This window comes from Accipiter gentilis, chromosome 16 (assembly GCF_929443795.1).
Source record: "Accipiter gentilis chromosome 16, bAccGen1.1, whole genome shotgun sequence".
In the NCBI taxonomy this organism is placed as follows: domain Eukaryota; kingdom Metazoa; phylum Chordata; class Aves; order Accipitriformes; family Accipitridae; genus Astur; species Astur gentilis.
In genome coordinates this window covers 28,630,707-28,658,429 of record NC_064895.1, presented here as the reverse complement: position 1 = coordinate 28,658,429, position 27,723 = coordinate 28,630,707, and the positions used below count along the sequence as shown (strand labels likewise).

General features: G+C 42.5%; 2 protein-coding genes across 10 annotated transcripts in view; one reads left to right on the top strand and one right to left on the bottom strand.

Moving 5' to 3' along the window:
• HMBOX1 (homeobox containing 1) overlaps positions 1–2,857 on the top strand; it is a 109,603-nt gene extending 106,746 nt beyond the window's left edge. For 4 of the 5 annotated variants that reach the window (XM_049819227.1, XM_049819226.1, XM_049819224.1 and 1 more), the window contains exon 11: positions 1,362–2,857. In XM_049819227.1, coding sequence (XP_049675184.1) covers positions 1,362–1,499 — 138 coding nt within the window. In that variant the 3' untranslated portion in view covers positions 1,500–2,857. The remainder of the gene's footprint in view (positions 1–1,361) is intronic. The other variant, XM_049819228.1, reaches the window with a different exon arrangement.
• Positions 2,858–21,924: 19,067 nt separating this feature from the next.
• The window catches only part of KIF13B (kinesin family member 13B), a 129,763-nt gene continuing 123,964 nt past the window's right edge, over positions 21,925–27,723 (bottom strand). For all 5 annotated transcript variants that reach the window (XM_049819205.1, XM_049819207.1, XM_049819206.1 and 2 more), the window contains one exon: positions 21,925–27,221. In XM_049819205.1, coding sequence (XP_049675162.1) covers positions 26,929–27,221 — 293 coding nt within the window. In that variant the 3' untranslated portion in view covers positions 21,925–26,928. The remainder of the gene's footprint in view (positions 27,222–27,723) is intronic.

The following is a 27,723-nucleotide window of genomic DNA, read 5'->3' as shown; positions in this document are numbered from 1 at the left end:
GACTGATAAATGTTTATCATTTCCTTTCTGTCAATAATAATAATTTTAAAAAGTTGTGAGATCATGGTGTGGTAACTATTAGTACCCCACTTTAAAGAGGGGAAAACACCATGATTTTGCCTGAAGTTCCGGAAGAATTTATTTGGCAGCTGGAATTAGAGTTTGGGTATTGCTGGTTCTCCTTCTTATTATTGAAAACCAGGCCCTCTTTCTCATGTAGACTGAGAAACATGTACAATTCACTACAAAATTCATGCCAGAATTGTCAGACTTTTAGGTCTGCTATTGTATGGCCATTATGCACCTCTAGAAGGAGCCCCCAAAATCATTGCACTGTTTTCTTAACAGTCTAGGAGGCTTTCAGCATCTTTTTCCCTATTACTGTGTGAATTCAGTGTCTTCGCAGGATACTGGCTCAGACAAAGGGTTAGTCTAGGTATGTATCCTGGTTCTGAGTGAGGTCAGTAGTAGAATTTAAAGAAAAAGTAATTTTAAAGAATATATAGAATGATTTTATTATAGTAGCTTCCAGCTTCTGGATGTCAGTAGTTTTGAGAGGCTTCCCGAGCCAGGCAGTGTATCCACTTTCTGTTTTAATACATTTCTAGTAGACTAATTTTCCCTGAAGTTGTCTAACGTTGCCTTTTAAAGCCATTTTAACTTTAATCTGATCTAAAAATCAGTGAATCCTACAACTGAACTGTGATAAGTGAAGCAGTGCTTCCTATTGCTGCTTTGGAATGTATTATCATTCCAGTAAGTGCCCTTGCTTACTAGATCACAAGAAGCGATGAACAATTGTTCTCTATTTTACTAATTATCTGTAATAAACATTGACCATATCAACCATCAGCCATTTCTTTTTCAAACTGAAGAACCTCAGTCTGTTTAGCCTCTCCTCGTAAGGAAGCCACACCATGCCTCTCTTCCCCTGGGCTACCGTTCTCTCTACCTTTTCTAGTTCTATTGTGCCCTCTTTAAATGGGATGATCAGAACTGTATATTCCAAATGTAAACATAGCATGAATTTGTGCAATGCATAATGATTCCTGTCTTAGTCTGGTTTCCTGACATACCTTGTGTATCACTTTTATCTTTATAATTTAATATTTTCTCAGAATATCCCCCCCTCCAATTTCTGTCTTGAAAATTGGGTACCCCACTCCTTGCCTTGCTTACCTTTGTCTGCACAGTGAGGGAAATCAGTCCTAAATCAATTTTGTAAATTCCTTTCACGTTCTACCCTGTAACGAATGTGCAATTCACTGTCCCTAGTCCATTACTTTACACTCTAGTTTTATCTGCTGTTTTTCTACTTACGGAGTAACAGTGCTTCTCTCTTCTCCTTTCCACATGCACAGGATGACAGCACTAGCCATAGTGACCATCAAGACCCCATTTCATTAGCCGTGGAAATGGCAGCGGTAAACCACACCATCTTGGCATTGGCCCGGCAAGGAGCCAACGAGATCAAGACAGAGGCTCTAGACGACGACTGATACAAAGAAAGGGGAGGGTCGAAGCAAGAAGTAACTTAGTTTTAGACGTAGCACCTTAGCAGACTTTCCTCGGTCCTTAATATGTGTTCTTACAGTATAACTTTGCAGTTTCTTGTACGTCAGTTAGCTGTTAGGGTCTTGTTCTGTGAAGATGGCATGGTGCCCTCAGCCTTTGCATATACTCTCTCAGTATTAATTCCCAATAAATAATCAACCAACCAACCAACCTCCCTCTCCCAGCCCCAGTGGCTAGAAAAATCTTGCTGCTCTGTCTTAGCATTCAAAGTGCTTCCAGGTATTTTAGACAGCCCTCAATTACAAGTCTTAGGCTACACTTAAAATCTTGGATACCCTTAGAGATTGTGTTACAAAAAATAGTCTGTACGCTTTTCCTTCTCTGAGACTGAAAGGATGCAAGCTGAGGTAGTGGCACAGGGTCGATGGACACCAGATCGGGAGTATCAACAGAGAGTAAAAAGAACACTAGAAACCCCACTTCAGCATGGGAATAAATGATTTCCAGCTGCAATAAGCCGTGCCTCACTGGTCATACAGTGACTTGATATACTTTTGGGTGCTGTGCTGAGAATGTCCATTGGAAACACATTCACATATTTCGGTTGATGTTCACATATTCAACACAGACATCCTCTACTCTCACAAGCTGCGTGGCTTAGTGGATAAGTACTGCCTTCTGCCTCTGGGACCATGATTGAAGCCCAGCCTGGGATCATGAGCTGAATGTCTAATGGACAACAGTCCACTTCTCAAAACCACTATTCATTATTTGGCATGGCTAGCAGTGCCTGCTCAGAAGAGGTCTAGACTCTATTGATCTGTCATTAACAATTTCACCTTTTATTCTCTCGCCTTTTCTATCCCCACCCTACTCCCCTCTCCACTTTGCCACTTTCAAAAGCAATGTTTTCCAGGAAAGTATTAAGGTCATAAAAATGGGTGAGTGGATTTTTACACACCTGTGTAACTAATGCCTATGTCCTGACTAGCCTGAAGGGTTATTGGAGAACTTTTGCATCTGACCTTTGCTAGGTAACCATCATAGCATAAATATTCTCCTAAATACGAACTCTTTTTGTTTGTTTAAAGGCAGGAGGATCTCTTACCTGAGAAATGGGGTGTGAATGTTTTGTGTTCTCTTTACTCTGTCCTTGTTAAGATGTGAGAAAGCTATACTGCTACGAGCAATTTAATTAATAATTGGAAGCCATACTGATAATGGATGTGGTAATATTTGTAAAGCAAACCTACTTTAAGTAGCAGAAACTAATGGAATTGTTTTCCTTGATCATATGTAGCACTTTTGTTACTTTTTTCTTAAAGATATTTATATTTGATAAGTCTTTTTTTTATCATTTGAGAATTCAAAATACCAAACAGCAAACTTGCATTACAGAGTCACCCTGCGATCACCTTGTCATCTAGTATCTAAATGATGAACTGTGTGTGCATCTAAGAAAATTACATCTGCTGGCATTGTGTGGAAATGATCTCCTGGCATCCTGATAAAATGATATGTTGCTGCCGGTAAGAGGAAACGTTTCAATGGAAACAGCATGGGAAGTGTTAGAGACGGGCAGGACTGTGTTACATTAAAAATAAAAATTAAAAACCTATGTAAATTTTTGTATCTAGATATATAAAAATTTGCATAGTGTTTCCTCAACATTCCATTTTTATCTTCCCCGTTTATGTGGGAATAGCTTAAAAAGGGGAAAACAGCTTAGTCTGAAGGGTGGGTTTCCGTTTTCTCCCCTCCACTTCTACAGGTGGAGGGAATGAAGGGAAGCTGCTATTACTTGGCTTGTTCTCATCCCTTCCTCACGCTTAACTATCAGATAGCATTGTGAACTCCTAAAATGTGGCTCCTCGGCAGGTTTTCAGCCAGCCTAAACCCCTTCAAGGCGTAGGCTAACTAGATCATCTTTACATCTGTTAATCTTGTGAAAATTGCTTAGGTAAGTGTGGAGGAGATTTTGTGCTTTCAGAGGGCACAGAGTTGGCACCTCTTTGTCTCTGTAACTTTGAAGATATATAGGTAGGGCTTGGCCTCGTCTTTCACTTATGGATTTCATTGGGAAATTTATGTGCTTTCCTTAGATATAGATCACTGAAGCAGAATGAAGCCGTCTTTTTTCTGTTTTATTGCATTTCTTGAGTAGGCAAATTCATAAGTAGCATCAGGGCAGACTCAGGAAAGAAAGGAATTGGATCAGCGACCATTGCACCATTGCAGTTTTTTTTCTTAATGTGTGTATGAATGTTTTGGTACTAAGGAGTGAGAGGACGGGGAGAGCTTTTATTTCTATTTTTGCACAGCAGAATGATCGAGCGAACTATAGCCTTAGTGGAATTTTACCTATTTATTCATTCCACAGTCACACACCAAGCTGACAAGCAACATCCACGATTTATAGTAAGGAGATTTTAATAATCGATGACCTCTTTACGTTGGGCTTGCCACCACCATTTGTTCTGGCTGTTTCATTTTAAAAAGAACAGACTCAAACTGTTGGACAGCTGCAATTTTAAAAGAAATATTGCTTACTATACCATCTTAAAAAAAAAGTCATTGTTTCAAGCATCGCCTTTTTAAAGCAATAGGGAAGAATAAAAATAGTACTAGAACTTCTATATCCTGATTATAGGTTCATGTGATGCAGGATTAAAGTAACACCACTAAAATTGTATGTCTATACCATGTAACGTGGAATAATCTGGTCTCAGTTCTGTTTGTCACTGTCAGGTAGCTGCTGGTCTCATCATGCATCAGTATCCTATCTGAAGGTTAAACAGTTAAACGCCTTGTGAAGGACTGGAGATTGGCAGATCCTCCTTGTCTGTAGCTTCCTGGTAAACACCATCTTCTCACCAGAGAAAATAGCGAATTACTTAACTGGGGAATCGGACAACTTGGTTTCATGGTGTCAGTTTTTGGGTTGCCCCTGTCTATTTTGGCTTTTCTTTGACCATCCAGAGGTAAGAGGAAAGAGTAGGACCAGCTGTTACCATGATGCTCACAGCAGTCTATTTCCTTTATTCTGAAAGTTCATAATGAACAATTTGCAGCTGGCTGATAACTTTTTGGTTTGACATGAATTAGTTAAAATGGAACAGATGCTGATGTGATGATATCAGGAGAAGAGTACGTGATCCGGAGTAAGTGAAAGAATTGGTGGAGAGTGTGTCCTGGAATTTAGCCTTTGTTCTAGGTTTTTTTCCACAATATGGGAATCTTCTTTGTCTTTCTGTCTCTGGATTTTCTTGAAAATTATGCCTCATTTTTGTAGCATTGCAATTCAGTTGCAATTTGTGGTAGCCAATCTGGAATTACTGCAGTTTGTTCTCATGTGGGTTCCCTTGAAATGAATCTGGTGGCAGACTAGATCTACCTTTTTGTTCTGTGAATAGAGGAGAAATTATTTAAGATGCTTCTCTTCTGTGATGGGCACAGATTGCTTTTAACTTTGTAAGTTAAGTTCTGGCTGTTATTTTGTCGCTCATAAAGTCCTTATACTTGAGTTGTCATCTCTTACCGTCTTCTTAAAACAACAATTTCTACCTCCACTTCTTTTTTGGGTTGTGTCGGGGGGGGTTTGGTGGTTTGTTTTGGGGTTTGGGGTTTCTTTAATTTTTATTTTTTTTTAAGTCCACCACCTTTTTCCTGAAGTATGAGATCCCAGACGTTTGCAAAAGCATTTTGAGATGATAAAACTAAGTTGACCTAGACATGAGTAGACACGTTACCCATTGATGCTGTACCATTATAGAGATATCTTCTAAATACTCTATAAACATAGTTATTGTTACAGTGTAATCCCATTAGTCATATGTTGTATGTGAACAAGTTGGTCATGAGTCAGCAGTGCACCCTTGCAGCAATTAAGGAATCTCATTAAAAGAGCCTTCAGCTCAAGGTTAAGGAAAGCGATTAGTCCCCTCTGTTCATCACTTGTGGGATCACATCTGGAGTACTGTGTGCGGTGTTGGGCAGGAGTGAGTCTGTCGTAGCGCTGCTGAGATGAGAGGGTTGAAGCCTATGTCGTGTGGTGAGAGTTCGTGAGAGCTGGGTTTGTTCAGTTTTCGTTCTTCAGCTGTCTTAATGGGTGGGCTTAGAGAAGATGGAGCCAGGCTTTTCTCAGAGGTGCATAGCAAAAAGGTGAGGGGCAGTGGGCTGAAGTTGTATTAAAGAAAATCCCAGATAAATATGAAGAGAAATATTTTCATGCTCAAAGTGGTAGAACAGTGGCCCAGAAGGGCAGTGGAAACCCCATCCTTGGGGATGTTCAAAACTCAACTGGACGAGGTTGGATTAGAGACCTCCAGAAGTCTCTTCTGACCTAAATTATTCTGATTCTGTACAAACCTGCTCAGGTTGAGGTTTTTGCTAGTTCTGATCTATACGTGTTGACTTGTTTAAAGACATTCTCTTAATTTGTTGTTGTGGGTTTTTTTCTGTTTTGCTATTCATAAAAAGTTATCTTTCCTATTCTACTAATAGAGGGGAACTTTATTTGCAGGGTCTGGCTCCAGGCTCCAATCAAGCCATAAGTAATAAATTTCATTAATTATTTGCTCTGTTTACACAGTTCTTCAGGGATATTTGAATTATTCTGTTTGTTTCATTGCCTAACATCATACTGGTAAGTTTTCCATGTTTTCGTAACATTTGTGCTGTAGATCAGTTTTTGCCTTTGTTTGTGAGGATTTATCGTTGTCTTGCTGCTGTGAGTGCAGGCGAAAAATTTCACATAGCTGAACATATTAGAGGAAAAATTGTAGTTAGCTTAAGCCCACTGGTGACTACTATGATAAGCTAGAAATTTTTGGTTCAGTAAATCATTAATTGGTGTTTATCAGAAGCTGAAAGAGTATGACTGGGAAAGAGTCATATTATACTCACTTGGATCCTCCTTTCCTCAAGTGTTAGCTGTTGGCCACTGCTAGGAAAAAAAACATACTTCACTAGGCAGATTTTAGGTCTGATGTGGATGTTATTTGGAAGAAAAATCGCAATGGTGTTTGCCAATATGGACTGGCTTGGGGTCAGTTAGACTCCCAAGAGTTAATTTCTGCCTTTGTGGTGCATAAGTACATGGAGATGAGGTCACGATTTTGAGTTCCTCTACGTGGTATAAAAATTTTCCTTCACAATGAGATGCTGCTTGCAAAGAAGTAAAATGAAAGCATTGTGCTGGCCTTCCCCCCCAGAGTAGTTGAGTCGCCAAGACGTGGTAGCTGTAGCAGGGTTTCATAAGGAAACAGATTTTATTTTTCCTGTAGATAAAATCAGCAAAATTCGTGTAAGAATTTTCAAAACTCAAAATTGCTGCCCCTAAAGCACTTAATGGAGGATGTTGTTTCCCTGCCTGTAATCTTAACTCAAATGCCAAGCTGGATTCACACCTTTCTCTGCAAATTACTAAGCTTCAGTGTGAGATTTTGCCTATAGTACTGAGAGCTGTGGTTGTTTAGTAGAAGATTTTTTTCCCCACTTAATCCCTGGAATTCTGCTCATTTTAGATCATTTTCTTACCAGAAGGTTTTATGTTCCTCCTCCACCCCAGCTACATCATTGTGCAGCTTTCATTCCCCAGCGTTCATCAGCTTCTTTCAAGTTTGTTGGATAATTACCAGCAAATTTTAGGGATTTTTTGTCAAAATAAACTTTGCTCTGATTTTAGACAAGGCTTCCCACCCAAGTAGCTCTTGCACTCTTTGAAGTTATTTAACTTGGTAATATTATTTTGAGCAAAGTCTTAAGCTTGTAGACAATGATCCTGAGTTTGGTGTAGCTTTTATAATTTGGCAGGAATCTTTGTTGGCAGGATTGGTCTTGAAAACTGTGTTATATGTCAGTGACCTAATGTGTTCATTCTTATTAGCCAGCTGAAGATTGTGTGTGTGCGTTAGTAGCAGTAGTCAGGGTTGTATCGTGATCCCAGCTAATTTAATGGAGTTTTGTGGAGTCAGGCGTTTTCACTGTGATTTCTTGGAAGGGAAGGTTGATGGCCTGACCAAAAAGTACCTTGCAGTTCCCAAGAAGAGTTGCAGAGACATTTCAAAATAAAACATTCCCCCTTGGGCTTTTTTGCAGCTGGGATACTTACTCAGGATATTGAATCAGTTATTGGCCAACAGACATTTGGCAAGCTGAAAAGCGTAGTCCTAAAACCTTCATTTTAACAACTATTACTGTTGTCTAATTTATAGGGTTTAAACTGTCCAACTAAAGAAGTTGCACACTGATGAAGGATGAGGCATTCTAGAGATGGCAGCTATAAATTCGAATTTAAAATACACAAAAATTATTTTTCTCCTTTGTGAGAAATGTGAAAGTGGACTTGGTTGTTTTGAGGACTGTCAGTAGGATGGCAGCATTTTGATGTTGGTTTTTGTCCAACAAATATAAATAAAATCAAATAAATGAAAATAATCTCCGTGGCACCAGTGAAACAGAGATGTGGGGAGAAAAATTCAAACATCTAAAGAGTTGTTCATTGCTAACCTTGGCCTTAGGATTTATCACTTCAAAATAGCCTAGAATTGTTCATGCCTGTTTTCGCGTAGGCGTCCATTGAACGTAGGCGACGCTGTAGCTGAGACAGTATTGGCACAATTACAATAATCAGCACAAACTACTCTCTGTTTTTGTTAACGTTTTTCTGTCACGCTCTTTGAAAATCCATATCATACTTTAGCTTGCTGGAAGAAGTAAACAAATACATTTTGCTCTTTCAAGATACCAAGCTACGCTCTGTGATGCCTGCAACATGCTTATCAGTGTAGTATCTAGGCAATACTACTGACAGCTCATGTCATGAAGATAGAAGAGGATTTGCCATTTTGGGTGTGGGGGAAGAATTCACAAAATGTATTTTAAATGCCCCTGTTAACCAGGCTGATCAAGAAAACTAACTAATTGGTTTGATTGCTGCAATGTTGTGCTCTTCCCCGTTCTTTCCAGTAAGCTTTGGAGTGCTCTGGCCAACAGCTTAAGCGTGAGTGAACTAAAACCATTGAACTAGAGTGAACTGCATAATGGGCCTTTGATGTTTCTGTATGTTCAGTGCATCTCTCACTCAGATGGCTTGGCAGAAGGCGCTCTCTGCCATTTATTCCCTCTCTTCCCTCTGCTGTTAAATGGAAGCGGGTGTATTCTGCTGATCAAAACATCCAGCACACTTCTGCTAAATCCTTTCAAACTGCAGCCAGGGTAATTGGGATGGGTAGGATAAATGCGTAAGAGTATGGCAGTAAAAGTGATGGCAGTTCTTTTGAATGACTGGGTGTCCTCCTGACATGTAATTAGCTGCTTTAGAAAGATGTGGATTGGCATGGTCATAATTAAAAGGATTTCTGTCTTTTCTGTGATTGAAAACAGAAGATCTTCCGCCCCCTAATTCTCTTTAATACCAGTGTTATTAGTGACACTTGGAACACAGCTACTTCGTAAACTTAAATAATGACCTGTTCCTAATGGTAACTTACAACAGCAGGGACTGAAACCGAGGTTAGTTTTCTATGCAAAGCTGCTTCTCTTCCTTTTATGTTCCTCCCCGCACACCACCACCCCTCCCGGTTATGTATGTAGTGCTGCTCAGTGAGTTTCAGAAACAAAACAGGCGTTTAGTTATGTGTGACAGAATTATTACGGATTACCCAGGGTTCTGCTTTAGGTCGTCTTGATTTGTTTTAGAGGTGTAGTCTTGAGGAAGATTAGCCACGGTCCAGGACTCGGCTGAATTACTCTTCCTGTGTTTTCATGCTGCCCGCAGGTAGAAGGTTCCGATTGCACTGTTGCCCTCCGGTTCCTGAAGCAGGGAATGTAACTCGCTCTTCTGTGTCACTCCAAGTTCTCCTTCGTAGTGTCTCGGTTTGGAAGCCTTATCAGCAGTTGTTGCCAAGTATATAACCGTGTTGTCCTCAAGCTGTCTGCTGTCTCCTGTTGCAGGTAGCATGGTGTAATAATATGAACTGACTCACCTTTTTCTTAAGAAATCTCAAAATAGCCTGCAACTGGATAGTTGGCTGGACAGTACGCTTGCCATTCACGACAGGAGAGGATATATGGCGGTGACCTAAAATAACATCGTAATCTTTCTCTGATATGTTGCTAGATTCTCAAAAAGCATCTGTCATAGGGTGTTATGTGCCTTTTTATTCTGTGTTTTTGTGAGAAACGTTATCTGTTGACCAGTCTTGAGCACTGAAGAGCCTGTGCTCCACGTTTGCCCATAACTTTCTTGGCCATATTTTTCCGTAGTGCTGTTCTCCTGCAGTAGTTACTTATCAGACAGGTTTCCAGAGTTTTTTGGTATGCAAAGATGCATACAGAGACTCTTAGTCAAATTCAGAAAAAATAGCAGGTTCCTAACTCCAACAGATTTGAAAAAGAAGTTAGGAACTTCCTTAGGCTCTTATTTAAATCCTTAAGTTCCTTTTCAGCTTCTTTGTACCGAAATACTTGTGTAAATCTCATCCAATGTCACTGTGGTCCAGAACAGACCTGTGGGTCATGGGTACTTCAGTTCTTCCAGCGCAGTTACCACTGGTGGTACTACACTCACAGTGGCAATGGTAGCAACTTCCTTTTCGAGGACGTGTGTTTTTAGACGTTAACTTGCTGCTGTCATGGGCCTCAATTCAGCTTCCTATCCTCCTCTCTCCACCCCTTCTCCTTAACTAATTAAAGTCTTCCATGTTATGGCAAGATGGCATATGTAGCTTAAATAACCCACCTCTATAATTAAGAGGTTGACTTTAGCCTTCTGAGATATATTTTACATCATTTGAGATTTAAAAATACATATTACTTAACAAAGTTTATCTGTCAAATCGCTCGAGGAGGGCAAAGAGATAATGAAAGTAAACTATTAATTAATACTTCTCACCCAATATATTCCATTAAGAATATTAAGCATATATTCCATTCTTCAAAGTATGTTTTACTTTGGATTTTTTTAATTTTTTTTTAAAGTCTGCCTGCTGATAAAGTTGCTGCTATCTCTCTTTGACAGGACTGTAGTGACAGTACTGAAAATACCCTTTAGGAGCTAACCAGAGCCAGGAACTCAGAATATCAACTCGCTGATCAGTTTTTCCTATACCAGAGTGCAAGCCCATTTCATTTATGCATTATGGCAAGTGAGCAGATCTTTTCAAGACCAAAATGACATACAGTCCCTTGACACATTCAAGCTCTTCTTCTATTCAAAAGGTTTGATACAATTTTGGAGTAGAAAGGAGCATCTCACATTTCTGCATATTAGGTAGAGTGGTCTGAGTTTAGGTGGAGCTACATTGGGTTCAGAATGGCGAAGAAGAAATTTGATGTGTTGCTGGGAAAGACCGGGGTGTATTGCAAAAAATGTGCAACTACTACTTGAGAAGGGTAAACATCTTGGAAGCTTTATCGATGAGATAGTTGAACAGTTTATGAAACGCTCTGAAACCTCCAATGTATGTTTCTTTGTGCCAACGTGTCTTCGTGGCACACCGAATAGCATTACAAAGTTCATTTAGGAGTTGTTATTGGAATTTGAGGCATGCTTTTGTTGGGTTTGTTGCAGAGGTAGCTGCCTATCAGTTTAGCTAAACGTTTACATCTCGGCACACAGCTGCTCATTGGGCAGTAACAGTTTAATTCTGCAACTCCTCCTTCCTCGAGAGCTCTTTTAAGCCACAGTCCTCTTTCTCCAGGTGCTTGGAGAAAATAAATACTACTGAGATGAGGGAATAGATCCTCTCATTTTGCAGAGCTTATCAGAGCTACCCTCAGTTAAGAAGCTGCACCTAGATTTCAACAATACTCACTTACTAATGCTGGGATTTGTAGCAGAGCAAGAATGAAACAGTCCTGAAGTTGCATTGCCAGTAATTCAGTTCAGTGAAGTAGGCTTGAAAATTAGGCATCTGGTTAGGAGTAAAGAGTCCATGAAGTCTCCACAGACATTAAGAAGATATTTGCAAATGTGTTGAGAGAAAAAAAAAAAAAATTATTCCATTTATGTTTATAAATCCATTGGATACAAATGGTAAAATTTGTAGAGTTCTCTGGAAAAGGCAGACACTTTCAATTAGGGGATTATTTTTCTTTTTTTTTTTTGCATTTGGAAGGGCAGAATGGTTTGTTCATCCCATTGGATGAAGTAGATAGAATAGGGAGTTTGCATCAGGATTGTGGGAGGCCATCTAATATTCATGGTCTCCTTGAAGGTGATAGACGGGTCCCTTCTGGCCTTAATTGTAAAACTATGATTCCAAAGAGGTAGACTTATCTTTTACTCTTACCGTTATAACCTGTTCGTAGTATTTAATAATTTATAGAGATTTGAGTACTAGAGGGGTTCTCTGCAGTAAGAGCTTATTTAAAAAGTATCACTTTCCATCAGAGAACATATTGTGCCTTATGTCTCTAAATCACGTGAAGTTCCAGTTATGTATGATAAATACCTTTTTATACTTTGTACTTCTGCCATAATGGGAATCAAACAAACATAGTTTTGATAACAGGTGGTTTCTGTATGCTGCCGTATTACTTAGATTTGCTCCAGTATCTTACAGATTCAGTCTATCTATTCTACTGACACAGCGATGCACACTTTCATACCAGTCAGTGTTGAGCAGCTAAAGTAGCTCTGGAACAGCATTATTTTGTTCAACTGTTATTTTTGAATCTTATATGAAAATAAACAAACAAAAAAAAGCCCTAACCAAAAGCCCAGGTCAGTCTGAATTTCTAATCCTAAATTCATTGTTGCTATTCATTACATGAGACATTCGGGTACATGAATTCCAGTTGTTAAGGGTACCTTGCATTGATTTTTACCATTACCCAGGAACATTCAACATGAATACAATTTGATCAGTCATGACCATTTCCTCTAGCTGCAGTGCCTCGAGCAACTGGTTTTTACAAATACTTTCATCAATTGCCACAGTGCTTCAAAAAATATCACAGCCAGCAGAAGTCCTCTCGCTAAACTGGTGTCTCCTCTTATTTCCTCCACTGAGCCTGTATTTCCTTGAAGGAATTCCAGACAAGTGTTTTGAGCTATACCTCCTCCAACTGCTCGGAGCCATTCACTTTCCTCTGAAGTTGATTCTTGTTGGTACCGAATTTGTCACACATTATTTTCCCAAACGTCAGTTCTTTTCACAGAGGTAATTTATTTTATCTTTCATCCAAGCTCCTTCACACCCTGGTAATCCTATTTTACCTGGTTTACTGGTGGTTTTCTCATACTGAAGTGCTCTGACCTGAACCCATTGTTCTTACGGTCTCTAAATAAGGGATATATATTGGTTCCATCCTAATAAAAAGCAATCCAGTGTAATGCTGCAGCTTAGATGCGGTTCAGTCTCATGAAATCTTTCAAGCTTTCTGCTAGCCAAAAGACATTAGGTTTTTCCAGCATGGTTAGTTAGCAGCCCTCCTCCCTTCCCTCGTTCCAGTTTCGAGGCTTAGATTAGAAAACCGGGGAAAGAGTAACTTTTAAGTATAATCTTTTTTATTACTACTTGGACTGTCTTTTTTTTTACTGGGAAGACTGGTACCGGGCTGTGCACTTCAGCAGCTACTAAACAATGTTCTAGGAAATTACTTGCAAAAATAAAGGTATATCTTGGATACAGCAGTGCTTCTAAACAGACTAATTTGAGGTTTCTTGCACACAATTATAGTGCTCAGGTTTATCTGTTGAGTTCAGTTCGTTGTGCAGTTTGTTGTTCGCTGCCTCTCCCACTCCTGCCAGGACTCACTTGTTCTCCGTGCCCTTTCTCCCCTTTCGCGGTCTTTGGTGACTTTTGCCATTTTAATTTTGTTCCTCCCTGCTTTCGCTTGTTTCTCCTTCTTCTCTTTTTCCTGTACAGGCACTTTATTACCCTCACACCTTCAAGCAGCGTATTTATGGTTAGACGTTTTTTAATTCTTTTAATGCTACTTTAGTCCAAGTCAAGACGTGTTCACCTTTCCTTTTGCCTATTAGACAGTGCTGTATCAGTTGCTTACTTGAAGTCCAAATATAAATTGTCCACAGTGTAGTATAAATAAATATGAAAAATTTTGTCTACTCTGACCATTTAAAAAAAAATTTAGCTCATAAATTTAGTCAATTTACAGCGAGTTTTTTACTTGCAACCTCCTATGTGAAATAAGGTAGTTCCAAGGTGTTGGACCATGGTTAACAGAGAGGGACAAGGTAGTAGCATTTTTTTCTTTCATTTTATTGCTTGCAACTTAGTGTTGGAAGCTGTCTTAATTGGTGCAGTTGATTTTCTTGGTTAGCATGCTGTGGCTTGCTTTTTTTAATGTGAGGGTTTGGGACAGGATGTGTGGATTTGCATAGCTTTACTGAAGGAGGCTGTGTACTAGTTCCCCTTGTCACTTCATTCACCCAGGGTTTGGGATCACTTTTTGCAGCCCGAGTAGCCTTTTATTATTATTTTTTAACGTTATTTTAGTTTTGAAGATGATTGGAAAAACTTGAAATTACTTTTCCAAATGAAAAATCATAATGAAAACAGAGTTTGGATTTTGAGCTTCCCGTCTTTCAGCATTATCCACTGAATTTTCTCTTTCTCTTTTGGCTTCTGCGTAAATTTAGATGTCATCTTGAGGCTTGTGCTGAACTGAAGCTTGTGACTTGTTTCTAGTTGCTCTGGGGTCAGAGCCCTGTTTGTTCTCTCGAGAGGGACAGATTTTCCATTTCATCACCTGTTGCAATACGAACTCAAAAGCAAAAACCCTTTTGCCTTGCTTTTGGCTCTAGCTGTACTGTTAGTAATGTCTTTCTGCATCTCGTCAACAGCCGACCCTCCTTAATTTGCTGCCAGAGTTGTTCTTGAGGGTTACGGGCAGCACTTCTCACACCAGTGCGAACGCTCGGCGCGCTGCTGCTGGCTTAAACTGGGAGAGCACCGTGTCTCTTTGGAAGTCAGATGTCAGATCCGATATGATAAAGTGATATCATTGTGCCACAGAGCCACCGTAAGACAGGCTTTTACCTTAAAGATAATACAGGAATTACAAATTTAAACTAGATTTAGTTGAATAGCAGTTCTATCAAAGGGTGACAAATAAAAGTCAGTTGTGTCCATGGGGAGCACTATTTTCTTGACAAATCGCCTTGGCTGTCTCCCTCTTGGTCTTTATGATCTTCCCAAGGCTGACGAAAGCCTGGGAAGTGTGAAATATGTGCAGTACTTTTTTAATTTTATTTTTTTTCTTAGTGTCAATTTTAAAAGTGCCTAAGTGAGTAACAGGACTCCAGAGTGAGCTGGAGGAACAGGATTAGACCTCATTTCCCTCTTAAGAAAAGAGCCCTCCCTGCAGTCCCTCCGCACGTACGACTCCAGACGAGCGGTGGGAGTCCGGAGCTCTGCGGAATCCGGCGGGAAAGAAATCTCCACTCCTCCCTCACGCTGCCCCCCTCGGTTTTCAATCTGTTGGTGGGGATCTTCTTAACGAATCTCGTTTCTCCGCCAAACCTTAGCAATCTCCGCTTTGGGGTGGACGGTAAAGAGGGGGGAAGCTTGGACAGAATTCGGTAGGAGACTGCCTCTGGGATTGTGGATACAAATAGCTTTGTGCATTAAACGTGCACCTCTGGACAACCATACGTCTGAGACTGGATAGAAGAAGCTAATATACATATTTAATTACCCCTTTTTGGAATCACAGAGGCAGTTTCTTCCTATATTCTTAATTATTTCTAGGCTTATAATAGTGGCACCTGCTAAACATTTTGTCAAAATAATTGTAACTGTTGGCAGGTGGTTATAATTTTGTAAACATACATGAGAATTTTATGTGAATTAAAAAAAAGGTAGATATCAATGCTAGTTTAAAAAATTGTGTTAAAGGAGAATTTCTTCTGACTGTAGTAACAGGAAATAACAGAACACTATTAAGATGTATTAGTACCACTTAAGAATTCAGAAAATGAAAGCAATCCATATGTAGATGTTTTATTTTTCATTAGTAACAAAATGTTGTTTTCACTCTGACAACTTCATAACATATGAGTTGGGAAAGCCTAGGAAATTACTATTGGCAAGAAAAGCTATAAGGACATCTCTTCTGCAGAGAACAGAAAATTAGCTTGTAGGATGTTGATGGGTGTTGATATAAGCAATGATCAAATGGGAATCTATTGCTGGGTACTAATGAAAATAAAGTATTTGTGGAGCCTATAATACACACGGACCGTTCAACGTTGTACCGTGGCCCTGCTCTAGAGATGCCTTTTTTAACGGTGTTTTTTTTTTTTTCCTAAACCAAGTGATTGTCAATAACAGTGGTTGTAATTGAAAAAAGATTAATGTAGTAGTGAGTGTTGCAAACCTAGAAGTGAAAAGACAGTGGAACAGGATCAGAGGCACAAAAAAATGAAGCAAAACCCCCAAACAAAAACTCTTAGCAAAGCGCCAGGGAGTCGCATTTTTAAATTCAAAATTTTGTGCGTCTTAATTTTGTTCCACTGTCACGTTGGCTCGGGGGCGGGGGGTGTCGTATCAACCTTGCATCTCCGGTAAGGGCAAGCGAGCATGACTGTAGTGGTAGTATTGTGTGTGTTGGATGGCTGGCAGTCGCCTACGGTTACTTCACGCGTCTACCAAATGCATCAATAATATAAGCTGAGCTGTGTCCCATCTCTGCTGGTCACCGTAACTCGCCAGCGGGTTCTTACGTGTCTGTACGTTCCTCTGTCAGCATCTTCCACTCGCGTATTTGTTTCTCCCGCCATGTGCCCCAACAAAAATGGCACCTGTGTCTCATCTGCTGTAGGTGTTCTGCCTACCTCAAGAGGTAAACATGGTATCCTAGAGTCGTACGTTCACAGTCTGTTCTTCTTTTTTACATGAGCACTAGTGCGCGCACACACACACACACACACACTGGAATGTATATTCTCCTCCTCCCCCCCCCCCCCCGCCCCCAATAACCTCTTAACCTGATCCTTGCTGTAGCCACCACCAACTCCTCTTGCAAATTGGATGCTGCTTTAAATGTGAAAACAAATGTTCAAGAAGCTATAAAACCTGAATGAAAGCTAAAGCTGAATTTATAAAGCCTTGTTGCATATGAGCCAAAAGTGCAAAAAGCTCTATATAATGAACTAACCTGCCACTCATATAAATATAAATATATATAAATATATTAAAATCAGACTGTTCTACAAAATTGTGTATTTGTATTTTTGTGTACGTACAATTTTCTGCTAAGCAGAAGGAGGATGTAGTATAGGATGATGTGAGAAGAGATTTTGTTTAATCATATTTCTTTGTTACTTATTTTTGTTAACATCCAGATGCCTGTCTTTGTCTTCTGTGTATGACACTGTTCGAAAGGTGCAGTATCTCTCTCCCGCCCGCATATTAAACCTCTTCCACCGTGAAGGAGTCGGGTAATGCTACACATCATCATCAAACCCCGCAAATATGCCTCGTTCTGGATTTTAACAAGGGCTGCTTGTTCAGCTTAAAGACTATATATTTCATGTTGGCATTTAATGGGTGCGTCGTGTCATTGCTCCTAATAGTGATGTCAAATATTCATGCGCTGGTCGATTGCTTTTCTCGCAGGTGTTCCCCAAGCACACTGTCTACACCATCCACGGGCTGTGGGATCTTTGCTACTGGTCCTCAGCCTGAAGTTTCAGGGCTGGGGGAAAATGAAGTAGGGTAGATTGGGAAGGAGGACGAACAGATCCTTGTGTTCAGAAGTTGCTTATGGAAAAAAAGAGGCCAGGGAAGCAGTACTGTATGTCACAGGGGGGTGAATCTCAGGTAACACCACCACAGGGGAAGGTGCCACGGGGAGCTCCTCTTCCCTACAGCTGTCCGCGTGGTGCCAACGTGTATTTTTGCTTTCAGGAAGGCAAATGGGCAAGGAAAGAGGTTGTAACTTTTCCCTGTGCCACTTCAGACACATCCTCCCATCCCCTGCAGGAGTTGCACGCGAGTTGTGCGCTCCTCTGTGGTTTTACGACCGTTTGGTCCGTTGCTGTAAGAACGCTTGTAGCAGCCTCGTTAGACAAGGTCCATCTTCACGTGACTTGATGCCCTTGCAGTAAAGATACTGATTTTTAAGAAGAATGTTCTAAAATCTTCTCTAAATCACTGCATTTATCTGCAAGATGCTGATGGGTCTGCTCCATCATTTGCCACAAGGAGAAAAGTAACAGTTTGTCTCCCTTGGTGCACTTGGGAAGCCTTAGTTATGCATTATAAAGTGGAGAACTAGCTGTGGAAAGAGGGAGTGAAAGGAGAGCTAGATGAAACGGGTTATAGTGGAAAAACTAACGCAAATCTTTGGGCAGAAGGTGACGGATGTTCACCTTCCCGTTCCACCACAGACTTGCTGCAGACCCTTGAGGCAAACCGGTCCTTTCTGCGTGCTTCAGTGTTCCCATCTCCAAAATGCAGGTGAGAGTTAATATCCGTCGCATCTTCCTCAGGCGGCAGGTACTGTGGAAGTATGAAGTATCAACTTCTTCCCTTGTGTCCTTTACTCTTTCTTTCTTTCTTTCTTTTTTTTTAAATTTAATTTCTAACAGTGTTTGAACTGAATTTTGGCCCAGGGAGAGCGATACTGCATCTTTACATGTAGGGCTCATATTTATAACAATGTGTAATGACTGTAGCAAAAGTCCTTGTTTCTATATGTGAATGGACAGAGAAACAAGTGCTCTATTGTATTGATTAAAATAGTTAAAATGAGTCCTGTATCATTGTATCTCCTATTCTGGATTAGTGCCTTTTGGACAGTAGACTGTTCTGTAATTAAAATGTAGTATAACTGCTTTTTTGTACAGTTTTGTTTTAATAAAACTTTTTTTTTAATTTGTGTTTATTTTAGTATTGTACCTATTAGAAAATAAAAATGTATAACTCCACAACGATGCATTTCTTCTATAGTCCTTTTTGTGCAAAGGTGTCTGGGTGTGAAAGCCCGAGAGAGGCCTTGGACACGAGTAAGACCTAAAATGGGTCTCGAGAACTTGGTAAATGTAGAAAAGATTAACTCGTTTGAGAAAGACTTAAGTCTGTGTGCCCACCCTTTTTTCTAAGGACGGTCTCTGGGAGGGATGAAGGTGGCGGACGCTATGGTGGGACATTGGAAGGGATGGCATCGCGTCCTTGGAGCGTGAGCCGATTCCGGCAGGAGCGGTGGGGACGGGGCCTTTACCAGCACGACTGGGGGCACCTGCGGAGCCGCGTTCCCGAGGAGAGCGGTTCTCATCACTGCCCTGGGCAGAAGGAAGGGAAGGGTGAAGCCCTCTCCCCGCTTCACAGGTAAAAACCAGGAGTGCAGAAAACCTTAGTTTGGAGATCTTCTAAAAAAGAAAAACAAACACCGGAGGACTGTGCTTTGCAAAAAAACCTGCTTCCAGGCCATTTTGTGCCTTTGGGTTTTTTTTTTCCCCAGGGGACTAGATGATCAGGGCACATAGCTGGAAAAAAAAAAAAAAAAAAATTCAGCACAAGTGGGTGTCCAGAGGTGAGCAAAATCCCCCTTAGCAACCTGCCCAGCTTGTGGCAGAGCATCCCCTGCACGGCTCAGACGGAGTTGAGCACGAAGCCCGTGCACGGGACCCCCCGGCACCGTACCCACACTCACCTCCAGCCGAAATCCAGCAGCTCTGTTGCCTTCACCACTTGCCTGTTGTGGCCAAAGGGCTTGAAGACAAGCGAGGACAATGAAAGCGGTATTCATTTGAAAGAAAGCAGGGGAAAAAGGTGTTCCCCCCCCCTCCCCCCTTTATTTTCCTCCTTGTTTTGATCGGTGCCTTTTAAAAACAGCTTTGGCTGAAGAACAGAAAGTGGAGTGTGGTTGCAATGCGGGGAAGGTGTTACAACCACCTTCCGGGAAGAGCAAGGTTTGAACAAAGTAACGGCACTTCAAAAGGCTCCTGTGTTTCAGACAAAGATTTTTATTTTTTTTTCCAGAAGGTAAAACATTAAAGGGAAGTGGCTTTAAAAAAAAAAAAAAAAAAAAAGGCAGCTGTATTTTTGTGCACTGATTACAAGACAACACTGATAAAAATATCCTTTGCTAAATGACTTTCAGCAGGGTTTGTGGAATCAACACAGTGTTTGTTGCTTTAAAAAAAAAAAAAAAAAAACCTCAACAAAATAAAACAATATCACCCCCCAAAAAATCCAAGTCAAACCCTGCCAGTCATTTCCAACATGAAGCTGTATTTTGGTGAAAAATGTTGCCAAAGAGAAAAAAAATAATATGTGACCTGGGGAGGGACTTCCAGGGACGCCTTGCTGCCCTGAAACCTTGGTTGGGTTTCTCATCACCCCGAGGCCATTTTGGCTGTCAGGGTTGGCAGTAGCAGGGTTCCCCGCAGCACTGACCTCGTACCTACAGAATAACCCCCCCAAACCCACAGCAAGGTAGGAAAGACCCTGGAAGCCCCCTCAGCCCCACCACGCAGGGCCCCACCGCACCCGGGGCTCATTGATGTGCAAGGCAGCAGCAGGGAGACGAGGGCAGACGATTTTTCTGCCGTGCGCTGGCTCAGTTCTGGGATAAAAGATGTAGAGCCCGGCACGGCGCGGCTGCCAGGCGCGGGTGGTCGGTTGTTTGGCAGCGCTCTGTGCCTTTGAACGAGGCTCGTTGCTTATCGAGAGGCTCCATTAAGCCCCCGCGGCAGGTCCCGTCGCGTCACCACGGCCGCTCCTCGGGCACCGGCGGGCGGTTTTAGCGCAAAGGGACAACCCGCAGCGTTGTCCCAAGCGGTTGGACCCGCGCCGCAGGCAGGGAGGTGGGCACGCGGCGGCTCTGCTGAGTAACGGGCGTTTGCTTGGTGTTCCAAGGGCCTGGGAGGGATGCTGCAGCAGGAGGAATTCGTAATTTGTCTTTTTTTTTTTTTTAATCAGGTTTTTTTTTTAGTTTGCTGGTTCACTTCCATTATTGATTAGAGACATTGCTAATCTGAAAGAGACGCCCACCTGGACTCTCAAGACTCTGCCCGGACCCCTGTCTGTGGCACAACCCGAAGGCAGACGCTTCCAGCGGTGTCAGAGCAAGGGGGCTGCGGCAGGGGGTCCCCGGGGCTGCGGTGGGACAATTCCAGGCAGATCGCCCAGATGGGGACATGTTCGGTTTGGGTTTTGCCTTTTTTTTTTTTTTTTTTTTTTTTTTAATATATAAGAGCCAAAGCGTTTACACCCCAGACCTATGCAATGCAACCGCAGTACAGGGCTTCCCGCCCCATGTGTCACTGGTCCCTGCAGCAGGTACTGCAGGCACCAGGGCCACGTTTTTAGGCTGTAGGACGCAAGTTGCCCCCACCATGAAGGAAATGAATTTGCAGTTTTCATTCCTCTATGCTGCACCTCCCATCAATGGGGCAACACCAGCAACTGCTGGGATCTTGTACCACCGTGGACAGCGATGCCTCCAGGAAGCACGAGGACATTTCTTCTTTTTCAGACAGTGGTTGGACAACCCCAAGATCCATCTCATGGTTCTTAATCTGGACACCTAATCATAAAATAAATGATTTCTTCAGTCTTACCTCTTAGTTCTCATTGCAAATTCAAATAACAAGGACAGGCAGCGCTGGCAGCAGCTGCCGTCCCTTTCCCCTCGTGGCTGGCCAGTGCAAATTAACGCTGAGCTTGGAGCAGCCCCTCTTCTCATCCACTGCTTGCTGCATCTGTACAATTTTGGGGAAACCAGGTAACACCAGGCTGTAATCACATTAAAGTAAGTGTTCAGCACTAAGTTCAGGCTGATCGGTTTTTTTCAAGAAGGAGCTATCCCCATCCCAGCTCCCTCCCCACTAACCAGGTTGTGGATTTTTAAGCAGTTTCCCTGCAAAACTTGCCCCATCCCAGCCAGCATCCACCCTCTCTGCCCCCAAAAAACTGGGGCCATTTGCCCAGTTTTGGGGGACTGCAAGCAGTTGGTTTTTAACAACCCATAAGGGGAACAGGAGCGGAGGGAAAAAAATAATCACTGCAGTGATTAAGGGCAGGGCCAGCAGCAACAACCCCTTGTCCTGTCTGAAGCCCACCAGCTGGACAGCAAGGGGGAGCATGACCAGACCTCCATCTGCTTTTATTTAGCATAATGATAGGGAAAATGAGCATTAATAAAGCTTTCCCCTGGCTCAGCATAGCTCTGTGGACCCACGGCCGGTGACAAGGATTCCCACACCTCAACGGCTGTCACCAAAGGCCTATCTTCCCGAGCATCAAAGAGGAGGGAAGGTAAAGCCGTGGGTTCCTGCTCATTGATGGGAAGGTCCCTAAATTGCAGGCAAGAGGGCAAAAGTCTTGTTTGAAACAGTTCTCGGCACCCACGAGTGATGCTCCTCCATCACAGGGCTGCGAATGCATCTAAACATTTTGGTGATACGAACTGGATTACCAAAGCGCAGACTTACCGGCTCTAAAGAAGATGTTTATTTAGGTACTGCAGGCTGCATTGCATGTATAATACAATATAACAGTAATTTAGTATTGTACAGAAATAATTAAAAACTTTACAGCTCATTACAAAGTGTCTTTGGATTTTAGCTCATTTAAAGTACACCGATCGACACGTAATAATACCACAGTGTAAATAGCCACTCTTTATATACAGACCCACTACATTTACAGAAATCAACAGAAAGACGTGCTGGAAAAGACACAGTGGACGTTAGCGGTGGTGAAAAAGCAAAACGTACGTCGGCTGCAACGAGCACACTTGGGGCGCGCGGGGAGGAACTAGAGACAAGGATGTCTGAAGCGAGGCAGGAACACGCTGATTCACACCCTGCCGGTTATTGCTCGGAGCTCAGCTCCTGTATCAGCTCCAAAATCATTTTGGCAGGGGAAAGCGAGGGGGAGAGCAGCTGCCTTCTACTGAACAAAGGCACCGCTCCTGTTGAGCGGGTAAGGCCGGTGAAGGGGAAATGTCTTTAATGCATCTCTCCTGCTCCGCGCCAGGCACTCCTGACTCTGCCTGGGTTTAAGGAGCCCCAACCCACGTCCCCGCTCTCTCCGCTGCGGCATTCGGATGCCAGAGCCAGGACAAGGCTTAGCCAGGCCGCACCGGGAGGCTCCGCCGCCGGCTGAACCCAGCCTAGCCGGGGACTCAGAGCAGACAGCGGCAGCCACGCGGTTCTTGGGGCTGAAAAATATGATGGTGGTTTAGGAGGAGGGTGGAGAGCGCAGAAACCAAAGCAAAGCAAAGACGGATAAAGGAGACCTAGGAACAAGACACTTAACTGTGACCCCAACTCAAGAGTATTTTGTAGTGTGACCAGTCTGCACCTTTACTTATCACGATCTTCCTTTCCTAAAAACGAAGCAGCCTCGAGGCCGGTATGAAATCCAGCCCCTCGCTGCATTAGCTGCTGACCCAGGGATAAGGCACTGCAAAAACTGAACTTCTTGTGCAAAGAACTGGCAGTACCAGCGTAAGGACAACACAAGCATAAACACAGAAAAAACTCTTCAACAGCTCCGTTATCGTACAAACAGGTCTGTACAACACCCAATCTTGTTTCGTACAGGTTTTCACAACTGATAGGTAGGAACAAGGCGCATTTCTTGGTTTGTAGGAGAGCAAAGAGGTTTCAAACATCCTGCCTCGTGGATGGCAGCAGGGAGCTTCCATCTCGACCACTGACAAAACTCTCTACTTAAGGACTCGGGCAGTACTGCCATGCAGAACTTGTTTCTATTCATTTTCCTCAACTACACTACGTCACTAAACAGCAAAGAGCTGAAGCTCTCAAACCGAAAAGGTATTGTTTTGGACACACAGATCAAAACACCATGAGAGCGCTGAACGTAACACCAGAAAAAGTCTTGGCTTGGTTGGTGAAAACCCCCAAAAGTCTCTCTGAAAAGCATCCTCTTGGCTGACCTGGAGCAAACGACACCACGCTTCAGAATCCCGCACCCTGTGCGGAGGAAGGGACCCACAGAGCTGCGGACACAGCTTCGGACCCTTACGGTTCCTACCCACCAACACACCAGAATCTGAGACCCGTTCACGGATACAAAACACAAGCTTGCACCATCGGGCAGACACAGGAGATGAGATACTCGCTACAAATTACAGTTCCTGCATTAAATATTCTTCTTCCCTGTATAAAGTGCATGAAAATCTTGGAAAATATGCATAGCTATTAACACGCCAGCCTCAGTTGCTGGGCGGTTCCAGTTAAGAGCACCTCCTCCTTTATGCCGAGCATAGAGTTTTTCTAATGTTATCAATAAAAAATATATATCACCTTCATTATAGTTTTAAACTGTTTTCTGGTTAGTTGGCTTAGCTGGTGCAAAGTAACAGATGGCTTTAAGTAGAGGGATGTGCACTCACTGTGCCAAAATCTTGGAAAACATCTTTAGAAGAAACCTCACATGCCCAGGAAAGCTGAGGTGAGCAGGAGGGAGTTGGGGAAGTCCTCTAAGAACATCCTCACTGCCGAATTTGGGTTGTTTGGCTTTCTGGAGCTTGTGCCACATCAGGGAGATTCGGTTAGAGTGGCTTCATTTTGGGGCCAGGTGTCAGGGTAGAATTTGAGAAGAGGTTTAGTTTCAAAAGTCAAACGTGATGGTAAAAACCAAGAGAGCTATGAGTAAAATCCTTCCTCCACCAAAGTCAACAAGGTGCTCTGTTTACAGAGCCACTTCATCATGCTAAACATCCACTGATGTTTGAAAACATACCAGCCATTTTTAAGATGTTTGCTTCCAGGACAAGTTATCCTAGAGGAGGCAGCAAGTATGTTCTATTCAAACCATGTTTCATACCCCTCTAAATACACCTAGCACAGTTTTGTAACACAACCAAGGGTGGGTAGAAAAGGAAATCCACCCCGTATCAGTTGGTTGGAGGCCCTGACCACGTGCCCCAGATGTGCAAACACTGCAATACGTCCTTACATGGTCAGAGCCGTAGTACAAATACGGCCAGAGGAATTTATAGTGGGTAGCATAAATAGTGAACTATTAACCCAACTGCCTTCTGCTTGACCCTTTTACTCCTGCGACCTTGATACCTTTACACTGGTCCCACCGAACTCCAGTCTTCAGAGACAGCGGTGCAAGAAAAGAGGCTTCAAAAGGACTTGGACAGGTTCTTCCCTTCAGATCTCGCCCAAAGGGGCCACCTAGCAAACACCAAGAAGTTTTAAAGATATCCCTAAATGCAGTAAATGAAATGCTGAGACTAAAAAACACAGCTATTGGTTAGGGGGCTGTTTCACATTAGGATAACTTTCTGCAGCACATCAGAACAAAGTGCAATTAGAAAAAACGGTAAAGATGGATTTTAGAAAACTTACAAGGCAGTGTAAGAGGCATCATCTTAATTAGCGGGTGGTCTTTCATCAGCAAGACTTGTCATACCCCAAAACGAAACATCGTTTTATTGCATGAATCACATCTATAAAAACAGTTACAATTTTAAAACCCAGGATTTTAGCATCCAAATTCTTTGTTACTAGATTTCTCCCATCGTCTTGGCTTGAATGGACAGGAGCTTCGTGCAAAGGAAAAGGAGGAAAACCTGTACACTAAAAATATCTTTAAAAGCTGGTCTGTACATTTTATATTAAGATTTCTTTACGAAAATTTAGGAAACACTGAAACTAGTTACACAAAGCTGAAAGGATATACGAATCCCTGGCAGTACTATGCATGCTGCATTGTAACCCATCCTACTTATTTCTGCTACAGATTAGTTTCTATTTTAATTTTATTCCTTCTGCATAAATGATATTAATTACAGTAAATCAGCATAATTATCTCCTTCGCTAAGCATCCCTATCTCCTTTGATGACAATGTATCTTTCCCTTGGACCTCTGAACCAGATGGCTAAGGCACTTAAGATACCCACGTGCAGCACGGGCAGCGACTAGATACATATTAAAGTTTAATCGTTAATTTAGCATCCTAAATATTCCCCACGTAGATGAAACGTCTATTGCTCAAGCTGTCCAATCCCCCTGTGATGACTAAACAAGATATAAACAGCTCAGAATATAAAAGTCTGTGGCCTTTCTGGATTCGTTAGAAAATGAGTGTGTGTACGTTGATATATGCACAGCTATATATACACACACATACAGTAATATATAATTTGGGCCACAGGCAGTTAAAAACCAGCAAGGGTTACCAAAAATAAAATCACGTTTTATAAAAGCCAGCCCAAACCTCCCACCTTCAAGAGAGAGATTAGTTTTGGGGATGACTCTTCAGCTCTTCAGCCGGGTTTGCTTTCGCGTGCCGCTGGGACGGTTTAGCTGGCGACGGAGGCACCTCCTCTTTGGATTGACGCTCGGTATGGTGCTAGCAGAGCTCCTCTGTGCAACATCAGGCGGTGGATGATTGTAAAGCGCAAACATTTCATATTTTCAAATAATAAATAAAAATAAATAGACTGGATTAATCCCATTACAAGGATAGCGACCCTCTGCTCTCATAACTGGTAAAAATCCAACTGGTCTCCAGAGGTTGGGTGGGAACACTGAAGCACTTAAGTGCTGATATCTCTGCAAAAATCCTCTTGGCCCACAGGGCAGAACCAAGAGAAGAAGGTCCTGCCACTTTGGGGCAAGCGAGACAGGGGATCCTATCATGGTGAGAGCACACATTAAATAGATTAGACAGCAAATTCGCTCAACTCCCCTCTTTCCTAGAAAGAAGGGATCAAAAATATGACAGAGCAGGTGATGGGCCTTCTCCCATTCCCAACGAATCAGCTAGAAAGAGTGTGCTGATTTCCCCAGAAGGAGAGATGGACAAGAGGACAGTAATCAAGACGGGCACTGGTTCCAGGTCACATAACCAGAGAGCTGTTGCTTTTTGAAATGAAGGGGGCTTGGGGGTTCTTTATTTCCAAATAAAGTTTTCCATTCGCTTCTCTGCCTGTCTGGAATTATTATAACCTTGCCCTTTCACCATGTATTATGTGATACAGGCACAGCTCTTATGAAATTAGAACAGAATTGTTATTTTGGGGAGGTCTGGGGTTTGGTTTTTCTTAGAACTGCCAGTCACACCGAGAGAAGCACCGGTGCATGGGTAGTATTTTGCAGCTATTGGAAAGCCATGTCATAATTTGAACAATTTACATGTCTCTTCCTTCTCTGAAAGGTGGAAGAGAGCAGAGCGTACACGCACCCACCGCCACAAGCTTTCACCGGCTGCCATCAGTCATACCCTGAAGCGTCACAATTTGTAACAGGAAACAAAGGACGTAGATCCAGCACCATGACAAGGCAAAGAATTAACATGTCAATCACCCAAAGCAGAGGAAAAAAAACCTTCATTAGTGTTTGCCACAAACTAGAAGTTCACATGGTTGGTTTTAGCTTCCCGAAGCTAGAAGCCCTGCTCCCCTGGCTGCGTTGCACAGTGTTTGCTGCGGTGGGTAGGGCTGTCTCAGTTTGCCCAGGATTTCCTGTTCTCCGCATTTTTCTGGCTCTTCTCCAGTCGCAGCGTCGATCCTCCTTCTGATTTCGCCAGGGCTGTGAGCGAAGCCAGGTTGGAGGCTGAACCGGAGAAGTTGCCGCTCTTTCTGTTCTCGGCGGTGGCTCCTCCTTGCAACCTCAAGCCGGTGCTCCGCCGCCTTGCTGGTCCTGTGGCTTTTTTAACTCTGCCTGGCTTCACAAGCAATCCGTAGCCTGGGTTGCATCTGAAATACTGCTTCCCTCCAATCGAGCCATCGTTCTTACCTTTGACAAGAAGAGAAAGAAAGATGATAGACAAAATGGCTTTTATTCTGTGCATATGGTGTGCTACGAGGAGGACACCAGAAGAAGAAAGCAAGAAGAAAATGCTGAGAGGGAAAATGACTGTTCCCTATAAATACACTGTGAAGGTAAAGACCCAGGAGGAGAGAGTACTATGGGCACTAGAGGACAAAGCTGGTACAAGAGCAAACAAACCTGAAGGTCGATACACTTACTGATATAAAGACAAGTCTTCCAACTACCAGAGAAGTGGGAGTAGCCTTCCCAAAGGAGTGAAGATAAAAAGATATCAGCTGGTTTTATAGCTGAACTTGATAAAATCGAAAGATTAGAGGAAGCAGCTGCCTGCAACAGCAGAAGGCTGGACTTGATTCAGGTGGCTCCTAGCTGCGGGCTTGTGCTCCTGTGACACCAGTATAGTTCGCTGCCGAACACCAGCAAAGCCGCTGCATGGAGACAGTTACTCTGAATGGGACTCTCCACC